This window comes from Orbicella faveolata, unplaced genomic scaffold (genome assembly GCF_042242905.1).
Source record: "Orbicella faveolata isolate gen_17 unplaced genomic scaffold, um_ofav_v1 contig_46, whole genome shotgun sequence".
Taxonomy (NCBI): domain Eukaryota; kingdom Metazoa; phylum Cnidaria; class Anthozoa; order Scleractinia; family Merulinidae; genus Orbicella; species Orbicella faveolata.
Genome location: NW_028301576.1, coordinates 28,068,661 through 28,082,104, shown reverse-complemented (window position 1 = coordinate 28,082,104; position 13,444 = coordinate 28,068,661). Strand labels below are relative to the sequence as shown.

General features: G+C 40.7%; 1 protein-coding gene and 1 pseudogene across 1 annotated transcript; both read right to left on the bottom strand.

Moving 5' to 3' along the window:
* Positions 1 to 8,193: 8,193 nt before the first annotated feature.
* On the bottom strand, positions 8,194 to 9,347 carry LOC149099409 (uncharacterized). Its single transcript, XM_089276827.1, has 2 exons — positions 8,305 to 9,347; positions 8,194 to 8,200 (listed from the first exon to the last, which is right to left on the bottom strand). Exons 1-2 carry the CDS (start codon positions 9,345 to 9,347, stop codon positions 8,194 to 8,196), a joined length of 1,050 nt encoding a protein of 349 aa, XP_089132953.1.
* A 2,440-nt stretch (positions 9,348 to 11,787) lies between these two features.
* On the bottom strand, positions 11,788 to 12,999 carry LOC110056378 (ATP-dependent DNA helicase Q1-like; annotated as a pseudogene).
* Positions 13,000 to 13,444: the final 445 nt, after the last annotated feature.

Below are 13,444 nucleotides of genomic sequence, written 5' to 3'. Positions count from 1 at the left end.
CCATAGTTCAATGTATATTGTCAAGAAAACAGTTCTGAGCAGTGGCATGACGTGGAAATAACGTGCACACACACTTAAATATTTTGAATTTAAGTTACCGGTATGTTTATTGCACATACAAATTTAAGTTCTGCATGTGTTTATCATGAGAGTTTTGAAGTGTTTTGAGTGAGTAGTTGTTGTGCTTTTTGGAGAGTTTTGTGCCATTTAGAGTTAATGGTTTTACCAATTTGGAAGTATTTTGGCCGATTACCGCTCGACTATGGGAGTCTGAAACGTAGTGGTGACTCGAGATTCTTTTTCCTTTTCTTCATCGTTTTTCTTTTTCTGTCAAGAAATCATTTACCGAAAGGTAGAGTTTGTCTTTCTCTGTCTTGTGTTTCAAAAATCGTCTGAAGCTTTTAATTTTCCAAATGTCTAACAGGAGGTGAAGGAGTGATGGAGTAAAATCGTGCCACCACTACAATGATTTTCCAAGTTAAAAATTAGGTCCAAAACCCAGAATTATGAAAAGAATGTGTCATAAGGAGACAAATGACAATATTAACACTACACCAAAATACAGTACATTGACTCTCCAATGTTAACCTTCTACAACATTTGTAATTTTTGTCCAGTATATCCAAAGGTTGAGGCCACAACAGACTAAAGACTAGATAGATCACTTGTTTTTGTTCATAATTTATTTTATTTGCAAAATTTGTAGGTTTCTCTAATTAGAATTGAAAGTTGCAAGTTTTGCACTGAAGACTCGTGTTAAATTTCCTGTCAGATCCCACAGATTATGATGGAAATATGGTGTCAGTATCATCACTCGTGTTTGAATTTTTTTCACTTTTTTAACCACGAACAGTACTCTTGGTGAATGAGTTTAAGCTTTTAGAACAAAAGCACACAGCATCATGTGATTAAAATCAAAGCTGAAATGGACAAGAATAAAGACAAAGGCCCAAAACATGCAGACAGCAACACTGGTTGCTGAGGTGGAGTAGGTGACAAACACTGATCTTGAAAAATGCTATCTAAAGTCTTAATCCAGAAGCCATGTGATTCTTTATACTTACAATTTTTCTTACAGCCAAAAGGTCCAGATTTTGTGGCTTCATTCCTGAGGCATTTCAACATTCTTCACATAAAAATTTCAGCAATCATTTGAATGTTGGAATTTTGCACACCTTTCTTAGATCATTGCATCATGGGTTAATGGGAAACTTGTTCCCAGGGTCTTTTCAATACTCGAATCCAAGATGGCAGCTCGTGTCTGGGATGCTCAAATTCCAGGTTGTCTCTCGTATACCGGGAACTGAAATTGTTAATCATTATACTGGCAACTGAAATAGTTAAATGTTATGGGGTGCAGAGGAACAGTAGATGCAGGAACAGTAGGTACAGAGAAACATTGGGTGCAGAGGAACAGTAAGTACAGAGGAACAGAGGATCAGAAGAACTGTGGGTACAGAGAAACAGTAGACACTAGAGGAACAGAGGAACAGTAGGCATAAAGGAACTGAGGAACAGTAGACTCAGATGAGCATATGAACAGGGGAACAGTAGGTACATAGGAACAGTAGGCTTAGAGGTACTGATGAACAGGTGTACAGAAGAACAGTAGGTGCAGAGGAACAGTAGACACAGATGAACATAGAAACAGAGGAACAGTAGGTACAGAGGAACAGTACGTACAAAGGAACAGTAGGTACATAGGGCAGTAGACACAGAGAACAGTAGGCACAGAGGAACAGGGAAACAGTAGATGCAGAGGAAAAGAGGAACAGTAGGTGTAGAAGAACAGAGGAACAGTAGGTACAAAGTGAAGGAAATTAAAAGTCTAGATCTCAAGAAATTGTGATATCTGTAAAATATATGACTTCATCACTGTGTTCCTATGGCAACACTGATGTCAGTCCAACCTACTGGTTTGGATGGTTTAACCAGTGCCTAGTAAATGGATGAAGTGACTAATTCATTTAAGCTTTGTCGGTGAACTATTAGCCATTCAAAGTTGTTAGGCCGTCATATTGAAAATCCTGTGGAAAATGTAAGTATTTACCTGATCGTGGAGCGCAAGACATACCGTAAAACCATCACATTGCCGTTGTTTCAAAACTTTTTAACTTCAACAACTAGCTACAAAGAGCACCTTCAACTGAGTAAGAAGTTAAATGTAACTGTTTTATCTTGGTAGGAAGAAAACATAAAAGGCTGCAAATTACCACAGTTTTTGGAATGGTATTTACTCATTTCCCATTTAAAAACCATTTAAACACCATTTGTGGTTAAACAGAACACTTCCCATTGTTGGTTTCTGTCAATTAAACCATTAATGGATAAAAAGTAGTAAACATCCCAGGTATTATTCAAAATACATGTTGGCTTTGAAGAACTTCCCATAGCTGATTTCTGTCAATAAACCATGAATGGGTAACAAATAGGAAACATTATGGGAAATTATTCAAAATACATGGTGGCTTTAAACAACTTTCCATTGTGGTGTTATATAGGTTTAAACATTATGTAGAATAATAAAAAACTATTCTTGGAAACAGAAAACTTCCCATGATTGGCTTCTGTCAATTAAACCATTAATAGATACAAAGTAGAAACCATCATGGGCATTATTCAAAATACATGCTGGCTTTGAAAACTTTCCATTATTAGATTATGTCAATAAACCATGAATGAGTAGCAAATAGAAAACATTGTGGGAAATTAGTCAAAATACAAGTCGGCTTTGAGCAACTTACCATCATTGTTTTCATGGGCTTAAACACCAATTAAGCAGTATGTAAGATGATAGAAAACGATGGCAATTAAAGTGCAAACATGTGCATGCTTCCTCATAAACCATCAATGGTTTATTAGTAAATCATACTGGTTTATTAGGGAAAAACGGCATGGTTTTAAGCAAATTCCCATTACCAAGTTCCAACTTTGGTTATAATTATTGACCATAAGTCATTCTGTAGAACAAAGACAACACAAGATGATTAAGAGCAACAAATGTTGGGTTTGTTTATTTGGCTTACATGTGCTGACAATACCATTCTACGTACTTAACATCAAAGTTCTTTGCTATTTCATCATTGTACTGTTCATGTACTTAAAGTAAAAAACTAATGCAGAATGTGCACAAAACTTATACATTTTGCATTGCAATCTGCATTGGAATCTTACAGTAATTAGCATTTCCTATTTAATCACAGACTGCTCGGCAAAAAAAATCGGAAACTTGTGCAGACTGGCACATTGTAGATTTGAAAGTTTTTCAGTATCTACCTTGGATAATTATTGTTTTGAGAAAGGACCATGGTTAGCAACAGTGTTATCTTTAGAATTAGGAATGTTCCATTCAACTTTAAACTTCGTGAGAGCATAATACCTATATTACTTGTTTGCTTGATACATCTCTAAAGTCAACTGCAGCTAACATCACTAACAGTAATGTGCTTTACACCACTTAAATCAGGGAACTTTTACACTGCTTAAATTAAAAAACCTTTTTTGTGCACATTAGAGCATTGTAGATTTGTAAGTCTGTCAGTATACACCTCTACAGTGTTGTGAAAAAGTAATGCAAACAATAATCAACAAATATCATGCTTTGTTCTCGCGATTTATCACCCATATATCAGCAAAATATCGCACAGATAGGCGAACGTTAAAATAATAAATCGGTGAGATATTGGTACAATCTTCGCTATATCTCGCCAAGATATCGTTCTAGTGACACTTCATTGCAACGATATCTTGCAAAGTGAAACTATATCGTCACAATATATCGTTGCAGTGAAGTTCTTTGTAACAATATATCGTAGTGAACTTTGCTTCAACAATTTATCGTAGTGAAGCGATTGGGTACGATGAATTCGTATCTGTGTACATGTAATGGGCACAGTTGAGTAGTAAGTGGTTCAACAAAGTGCAAAAATTTGCTTTTGAAAAGTTCTCTATGCTCCGCCATAATAAGCAGCTTCGCTAACAGCTTCTACTATCACTGGTTGATGGTTGTCTCCATGGCTGGAGATGACACTTCCAGAATCTGTAGAGAAATAAAGTAAAAAAGTAATGGATTTACTACCGATGTAAAGAATAGAATAGACTGAAGGGTCTCAGTTATTTTTACTGCCAGCCAAAATTTCATTATTTTTCAGCACCTTAGAATGAACATGATCAATCGCGAAACATCGTTATCTCTATCGTGAAAAATGTAGGCTAGGATGATCAGTGATCATAAATCAATTTGAATTCTAGTTTATCAAGAAATAGCTTAAGATGAGACACGAAAAGCTTCAGAACAACTTAAATTGTGTTTTGGAAAAATTAGAAAATAAATAAACCACTTGTACTGCTGTTTATAGTGTATCAAAACATAGGCCAAATAAAATTGACCCAAAAAGCTCAAGGTGAAGGTTAGGTGTAGCCGCTAAAATCTTGAAGCACACCGAATCGGCCACAGGTGAAACCAAACACACGAAAGCAGTCACGAAGTAAAACAAACACAAATCCAAGTTCCAAACGGGTGCCACACCCTGTACTTTAACCTCACAATCCTGAACTCGGTCACTGCACAAGGGCACGTCACAGTTTGCCTGATGAGCTCGAAGACTCAAAAATACACCATCGCACATTTGTACCTTCGCACGGTTTCTATAAAGAAATACAAAGAATACACTCTAAGAAATACTTGCCAAAAAAACACTGGTATACAAGACGTGCAAGAAATACTTACGAAACACGCTGAACCTATATAAACCTCGATACACAAGGAAAAAACTTTCCACTCACATGGTCACCCCCTGAACATGGCGGCCATTTCACTACATGTTTCCACTGCACTGCACAGGCCTGAACACTAAACTCGAGCGTGACACCGCTGTACAATACAACCAAAACTTGAGCTTATAGGAGGAATCGACGTCAAGACCGAGGTGTAAAACAAATAACTATTGCTCTGTTTTCATATCTGGCATGTAAGTATTACATTAAGTAAGAAGCGTACCTGTCAAGTTATAAAGGGAATAAATCACAGCTCAGGCTAAATAGTGATAAGAAACTTTTAATGCCGAGTTGGCACTCGCACACTACCAAAGTATATCCGTTGCACGAGGTTCTGCTCGTCACGTGAGTGCCTGATCACATGATGTGGTCACGCTTGTCACGTCACATCCCCTTCCCTTACAAAATTAGCAAGAACAAAAACAATAGGGTCCAACAATAAACTAAAGCTATTTCAAGTGTTTCAAGTCAATGTTCAAGTGTTCAAGTCATAATCTTCAAGCCATGCTGGGGCACGTCTGGCTCTCTCTGAGCGTCTGGGCTGGAAAGCAGGTATGGGATCTTCGTTGACCGGGACAGATTCTGTGGCGGGGATTGAATCATTCACTTCAATCTCAGGGGTCTGGGTGTGGATCTGTCCTGGCAGGAACTCTGGTAAATCTGGTGGCTTGCTTTCATTCTCAGCTTGATGAGGCTCATCGATGGGGCTGCATGGTTCTGGTGACGGCTCCATAGTAGACCGCAGCTGGCGGCGGTTTCTACGGAAGCGCCGTCCTTCCACCTCAACTTCGTACGACCGTCGGGCAAGAGGGCGCGTGCAGTGGCCTAAGCTCCATTTCTTCTCCCCAGGCAACTTCATGCGGATTGAATCACCTGCCTTTAAGGGGGCAAGGTTCTTGATGCCTCTGTTGTACTGCTTGCACTGCAATCTTTTCCTAGCTGCTAGGTTACTCGCCGTCGTCTTAATGTCACTGTTTGGCCTGAGGAGCACTGCAGCTGCTGGTAGCAAAGTACGAGTGCGTCGACCCATTAGCCTCTGAACTGGCGAGGTACTGAACCCCTCACTTGGGGTGTTGCGCCAATCGAGGATTGCTAATAGTGGGTCTTTCTTGTCGTCCTTCGCTTTCATAAGAAGTCCTTTGCAGGTTTTCACAGCATTTTCCACTTTTCCATTTGACTGTGGATATCTTGGACTAGAGGTTCGGTGATCAAAATTCCACTCAGAGGAGAAACTCTGGAACTCCCGATTGTCAAATTCTGAACCATTATCTGTAATCAGTACTTCTGGAATACCATGGCGAGCAAATTGCACCTTGAGTTGAGTAATAACAGCTTGTGCTGTCTTCTTGTGGATCTCAACCACTTCAAAGAAATTGGACCAGTAATCAACCATGATTAGGAATGTCTGCTGTCCAAGAACAAACAGATCAGCACCAATTTTCTGCCAAGGGCGTGAAGGCAGCTCATGTGGCTGAAGCCCTTCGCGGGCCTGTTCTGGTCGGTATGTTTGGCAGATTGTACAACGAGACACAAAGTCTCTGATTTCAGCACTCATTCGTGGCCAATACAATATTTCACGGGCACGGCGAACACATCCTCCAATGCCGATGTGGCTGCTGTGGAGCTGGTTTAACATTTCCTTTCGAAGTGAAACAGGCACTACAAGCTGTTCTCCACGGAACACCAGACCTTGTGACTCTATCAGCTCGCCTCACTCGTCATAGTATGGCTGAGCAGCAGGAGGGCAATTTTTCTTTTCGGGCCAGCCTTGCTTGATCACTCGGATTAGTTCCTGGATATCAGCATCTTCAGCGACTCGCTGTCGGAAGACATCTCGCTTCGGAGGTTCAACTCGAATATACTCTTCGTGATTCACCATCTCGAGTGCACGAATCTCACAAAACTCGGTCTGAGCCCCATCAGTGGTCTCCAGATATGCACGACTCAAGGCATCTGCAATGTGCATGAGTGTTCCTTTCTTGTATTGAACTTCTAGATTGTACTTTTGTAGGGCCAGGCACATTCGCTGCAGGCGCTTGGGTGATTTGTGAATTTCCTTCTTGAACACAGACTTCAATGGCTCATGGTCAGTCTCGACAGTGATTTTGTCTTGCCCATAGAGGTATTGGTCGAACTTGTCACATGCCCAAGTGATGGCAAGCATTTCTTTCTCGATCTGCGCATATCGAGACTGTGTCAGTGAGGGCACGGGAGGCATAACAGACAGGCTGACCATCTTGCAGCAGTACTGCTCCTAAGCCAGACTGGCTTGCATCGCATTGTACAGTGACCGGCTTGTTTATATCGTAATAATGGAGGACAGGTGCCTCTGTCAGGAATTTCTTGATTGTCTTCATGGCAAGGGAGTGCTGTTCTAACCACTGGAACTCTACATTCTTGTCCTCCAAACGTCTAAGTGGCTCTGTCATCTCTGACAAGTGGGGCATGAACTTAGCAAGATAGGTCACCATCCCCAGGAATCGCTTCAATGAAGTGACATCTTCAGGTTCAGGCATCTGCAATATAGCCTGAATCTTCTCTGGGTCAGGCATTAGCCCCTGAGAAGTGAGTAGATGACCCATGAATTTCACGCTTGATTGGTGCCATTTCACTTTTGCACGATTCAACTTCAAGTTCAACAAACGGCATTTCTCGAGAAAGGCGCGCTCATTTCTTGCAAGACTCTGGTTTACTTCATGTTCTGTATTGCCAAATCCGGCAATCAGGAAGTCGTCTGCAATCACTTCCACTCCTTCCAGGTCTTCGACAAACTCGTGCATTGTACGTTGCCAGACTTCTGGCGCTGACGAGATGCCAAACGGCATCCTATTCCATCTGTAGCGCCCAAACGGTGTGTTAAAGGTGGTCTTGTAACTAGACTCAGTGTCAAGACGTTTCTGCCAAAAGCCGTCCTTGGCATCGACAACCGTGAACTTCTTTGCTTGCGAAAGCCGGGTCGCGACCTCCTCCACTGTTGGCATTTGGTAATGCTCTCGACGGATGGCTTTATTTAAATCACACGGGTCAAGACATATGCGCAGCTTGTTGGGCTTGACAATGACCAACATACTGGAAACCCACTCGGTTGGTTCAGTTACAGGTGCAAGAATACCACTAGTTACCATCTCATCAAGTTTCTCCTTGATCTGGTTTCGTAGAGCAACTGGTACACGACGCGGAGGATGTACTACAGGTGGAACTGTGTCATCAGTGACGATGTGGTGCTCGCCTGGGAGGTCACCCAAGCCTTCAAAGACATCTTTGTATTCCTCTAGAATGTCGGCAATCCCTACTGTTACGGCAATGCCAACGCTGGGGGTATCCTCGAGACTACTGACGTTTGATGGGCTATCACAGTCATTAATTGTGATGAGTCCCAGTCCAATACATGTGCTGTATGATAACAGTGGGGCAAGGTCATCTTCTGTAATGTTGAATGGCAACTCATTTCTTTTCTCATGGCGCCATGTAGGGAGCTCTGTTGACCCCAGTATCTTGTATCGTTCATTGGTGTAAGTTTTAATAAACTTGTGTGAGCAGCGCTTGACTTGTGCCAAATCCACATCACCGGTGGCACGCTGATAATCTTTCAATGAAATGAGATTGCACTCTGCACCTGTGTCTAGTTGGAATGTCACCTGACTTTGGTTGCCTTGCATGCCGACTTCCATAGTAATCAAAGCACGTGATCTACTTCCAACTTTACTTATACGAAAAACTTCTTCAGGTACTTCTTCTACGGTGTTTACCTTTGGGTTGGTTGCTCGGCACCTTGACTGAAAGTGGTTCTTTTGTCCACACTTGTGGCAAGTTTGGCCTTTTGCAGGGCACTGGCGATTTCCATGCTGATATCCACAAAATCTACATTCTGTTCGCTGGATGGGTGGGTCACGTGGCCTTCGTGTGTTCTGAGGTGGCTCATTTCTTTGTTGTGTTCTAACTGCACCAACTGACTCCTCTGTTCCACTGGCAAGCAGCTTTAATTGCTGACTAGTCTGTTCTGCCGCTTTACAAATGTCGATGGCTTTAGACAAGGTCAGGTCGTTTACTCGTAGAAGGCGTTCGCGTACTTTCTCATCTCGGACTCCAAGGACCAAGCGGTCGCGTAAAATCTCGTCCGGTGTGATTTCGTCGTGAGCACAGTTCTTCGCAATCACACGCAGCTCGGTCACGTACGCACTAATGCTTTCGCCTGGCTCCTGTTTACGATTATTAAAACGGTAGCGTTCGTAAATGACTTGAGTGCGAGGTTCGCAATATTCGTCAAATTTAGCTAAGACGTCTGTAATACTGTTTTCACTCTGGCCTTCGCCCCAAGCGAACGTATCAAAGGCTTTGACAGCTTCTTCGCCGATAACCGAAAGCAATGTTGACACTCGAACAAGATTCTCCTGCTTGTAAATTCCAGTCGCGATTTCGTACCTTTGCCATACTTTTTTCCATTGCTTCCAATTACTAGCCAGATTATCATCTACGACGAGTGGTTTAGGTGGCGGCAGGTTCATTGGAGGCAATATCAACGGAGCTACGGCTGACGTTCCTTCAGCGCCTCCTTCAGCAGAATCAGTCATCTCGCCAAATCCAAGATGGCGGCCACGCAGAACAAGCTTCCAATTTCGGTCGACGGTTTACTCACCAGTGTGGCGACGAATGTTCATCACATCATCCAGTAACGAAGCGTGAGAGCCACTTCTGACACCATGTCAAGTTATAAAGGGAATAAATCACAGCTCAGGCTAAATAGTGATAAGAAACTTTTAATGCCGAGTTGGCACTCGCACGCTACCAAAGTATATCCGTTGCACGAGGTTCTGCTCGTCACGTGAGTGCCTGATCACATGATGTGGTCACGCTTGTCACGTCACAGTACCTTTCCCTTAGGTTTTTCCCTTTTTTTGTCCTTCTTGGCAGCCTTTCCATTTTTACTGGTAGTGTCTGGGTTCTGAAAATTGATTTGAAATAAATAAAGCCATAGTCATAACTTATCAAACTGATCTACAAATTTGATCTTTAGAACAGTAAAACTAAATTTTCAGCTGCAAACTGCTGCCTTCTTCAGAATATCGAAAGCACAGTCTTGTAAGAATGAATTATGCGTGCAGTGAGACAGTACTTTTTTAACTCTGAAGAAGCCAAGATTCAACAGTTGAAAATTTAGTTTTACAGTTTGATACATCAAATTTTTGGATCATTTTCAAAACAAAGGTTTTTAAGTCACGACCAGTGATCGCCCTACTTGGTCCACGAGTTTTTAATCCATTTTGATAGTTAACGTAATGACATCAGTGGATGGAGCAAGACTAAGGTAAGTACAGTCATGAAACTTAATCAAAGTAATGTGAGTCGCAGGTTCAACTGAGGTTTCCTTATATTAACACAACTGTGAACTTTTGTCAATTGTTGTTTACTGGTCAGAAACACAATCAAATGTTAACTTTTTATCTCACAAACATTAATGTATTCCTGGAGTTAAAATGGTGTAGAATCTTACACACACAAAGTGACCGTTATTTGTAATGATGTTTTAGCGAAGTGTTAAGTCAACTCTCAAGCCCAGCACTTATACAGTGAAAACCGTTTCCTCGAACTTCAATGTCTAACATATGAACAAAGCTCAACATACCTTTATCTTAGGTTTTCCTCTCTTCTTGTTCTCCTTGGCAGCAGTTTCACTTTCACACGTTAACAATAATGAAATCTTAATGGAAGTTAAGAAAAACCTTAGTTTATAAAACGGCTGTGATAAAAGGTAAAATCTTTACTAACTAGTTTTCTCTTACTTCTTGCTCTGCACTGTGGCAACTCAGTCTCGACATCCACTGGTTGTGAAACCTTCTGTTCTATGGGATAGCATTCCACAACAGCTGTGTATTCTTTTTGGTTCCCCCCAAATAATTTGAACTTTTCGTCCAGGTTTAATAGGGGATGGATTAATTATGGTCGATCGAAAAACCTCCGAAAACTTGCCACGGCCCCACTTAATTTGAGCAACTTTCTCCATTCTCGTAACTACAGTATCACAGGCTTTCCGATAGTAAACGGTGATTGTGATGATCAATGAACTTCATTTTCACCCTTTTATAGCAACTTGAACCATGAAGCAGGATTGAAAATTCTTTGATTCAATTGGCTGTAAAAAATTTTATTGTTGCGTCAAAAATAGTTCGATGTGCATCCCTTTCGCCTGCCTATTCATATTATAATATGCGCGTGCCTATTCATATTATAAAGGGGCCTATTTATATCACAATGTGTTAACTTATGGTTTTGTGCCGTGTGCCCACTGAATTGAGGCCCAGTCTTAAGAGTATTTTTGTTTAAATCGTATGTTTTCCTTTATATCTTATTCATGCCTGTTGTGCACATCAGACTATTTTTTTGTCACGGGTTCGAATCCCGTTGAAGCCCTGATTTTTTTCAGGCTTCTTCTTTCCAATTGCTTAAATTGGAAAATCTACTGCGATGATCATTCTTCACTTTCATTTACAACCGCAGTTCAAATATGAATTATTTCGTATATACTTCACATCATTTCACTCCTCACGGGAAGATAATTAATTGACCTCACCCCAAATGTGTGGCTTCATACCTCAGTTGGTAGAGCATTGCACTGGTATCGTGGAGGTCATGGGTTCGAATCCTGTTGAAGCCCTGATTTTTTTCAGGCTTCTTTTTAATTGCGTAAATTGGAAAATTTACTACAATAATCATTCCTCACTTTCATCTACAACTGCAGTTCAAATATGAATTATTTCATATGTACTTCACATCAGTACTCACATCAGTTCGTATAGTGTGATCGTCCGGGTGAGTGTAGTTCTGAAAAGAACTGTTGTTGGTGACTGACGTTTCGACAACCTGAGCGGAAGTCATCTTCAGAGTCAAGTGAATGGTGTTTGTCAGTCGATGATGTTATAAGTCTGGTCTGTTGAACGTGATTGGTCAGTATAGCCATGATCTTTCAGCCAATACCATCATGGCTATACTGACCAATCACGTTCAATGGACCAGACTTATAACATCATCGACTGACAAACACCATTCACTTGACTCTGAAGATGACTTCCGCTCAGGTTGTCGAAATGTCAGTCACCAACAACAGTTCTTTTCAGAACTACACTCACTTGGACGATCACACTATACGAACTACTGATACTCCTGGGTTCAAACCATTTACTGTAGTACTCACATCATTCCAAACATCACTGATAACTTAAAGTATCTCCAGTGCATGCCTCATGTCCCATATTTCCACAAATTTGTAAACTTGAGAAAAATTGAAAATTTATCCAACACTTGTGTCATTTGATGTTTAGAAAATCCTAGCATAAAATGCAAATTTGTGAGTGTTTTCACATCACCATGAGCTGTAGTGTTTAACAGTTTGATTACAACGGACTTGTAATATTGAATTAGGTGTCCTTCCACAGCTTTTCTTTGCTTTTTGTGCACTTTCCTTTTCTTCACTGATGCAGGGTCTGCTTCTTCCCCTTGAGACACAGGAAATGATGAAAAACTGTAACAATCTGGCATACCACAATTGCATTCTGCAGCAGTTATCACAGCAAAGATGTGGAACTTCATGCTGCCAAGTTGTTGAATGAAAGTGCTTCAGGAACTCCTTCTGCAATGTTGAGTTTTCACATATTGTTTCATATGGCCATCAATATGGGCAAGGAGGACACCATGGTACAAAATGTACACAGCACTTTGAGTACCATCCCTGCCTGCTCTACCTGTTTCCTGGATATATGCTTCCACATTTTTAGCAGGTCCATAATGAATTACTCTGTGTACTCCCTTACAGTCTACCCCCATTCCAAATGTAATTGTTGCAATCAACAATCTGATAGTTCCTGTCACTGACTGGAAGGGGAGAAAATTTGTTCTTTCTTTGCAGAAGGTGTGCAAGAGTCAAGCATTTCAACTAGTACATTGGTTGAATCATTATCAGTTCCATGATAAATATCCTTGCCAAGCATGGCTTTCACTATTCCATACATAACACTGCATTGCTTAATTGTCTGACAATAAATAATCGTCCTGTCACAAGATGTCCATTTCAATTTGAGCTCTTTAACCAGCCACTCAAAATACAACTCATGGTCAGCATCTTTTTGCATGCACTTTACAGTGTAGGTAAGATTTGGCTTATTTGGGCTTTTGTGAACCTCAAATGGTTTCTCCATGAGGAGAACGTTTAAGAGCCAATTCCCACAAAAATCAAACAAAATCAAACAGAATCAAACAAAATCAAATTTCTTTGGCAAGGCTAGAAAATTCAGTCTTTTGCACATAGCTAGCCCCTAGCAAGAGTGCGAACAGGCTGTAGTTTTTTCCTTGAAATAGCTTTGTCTTTCTGAGAAAAATGACATTTTCGATTTAACCTTCAGACTTAATTTCATGCAATATAGCGAGTCCTAACTGGGCTGAAAATCGGTGTTCTCCAAAATTTAGTTAGTTGGTGAAAAGAAGTGTCATTTTGAGCATGTGCCATGTCTGGAAATTCCACAAGATTTTAGATTCTAACTATACTAGGATAGGTCTTTCAATGTAGGTAAAGTTTAGTTTGGGCAAATGATTAGGCAGTCATCAAAAAATTATTTAAAATTGTTCACAAAAGACACAAAATCACGCCAGCAGCTTCCAAGTGCATGACCAAAAGTAT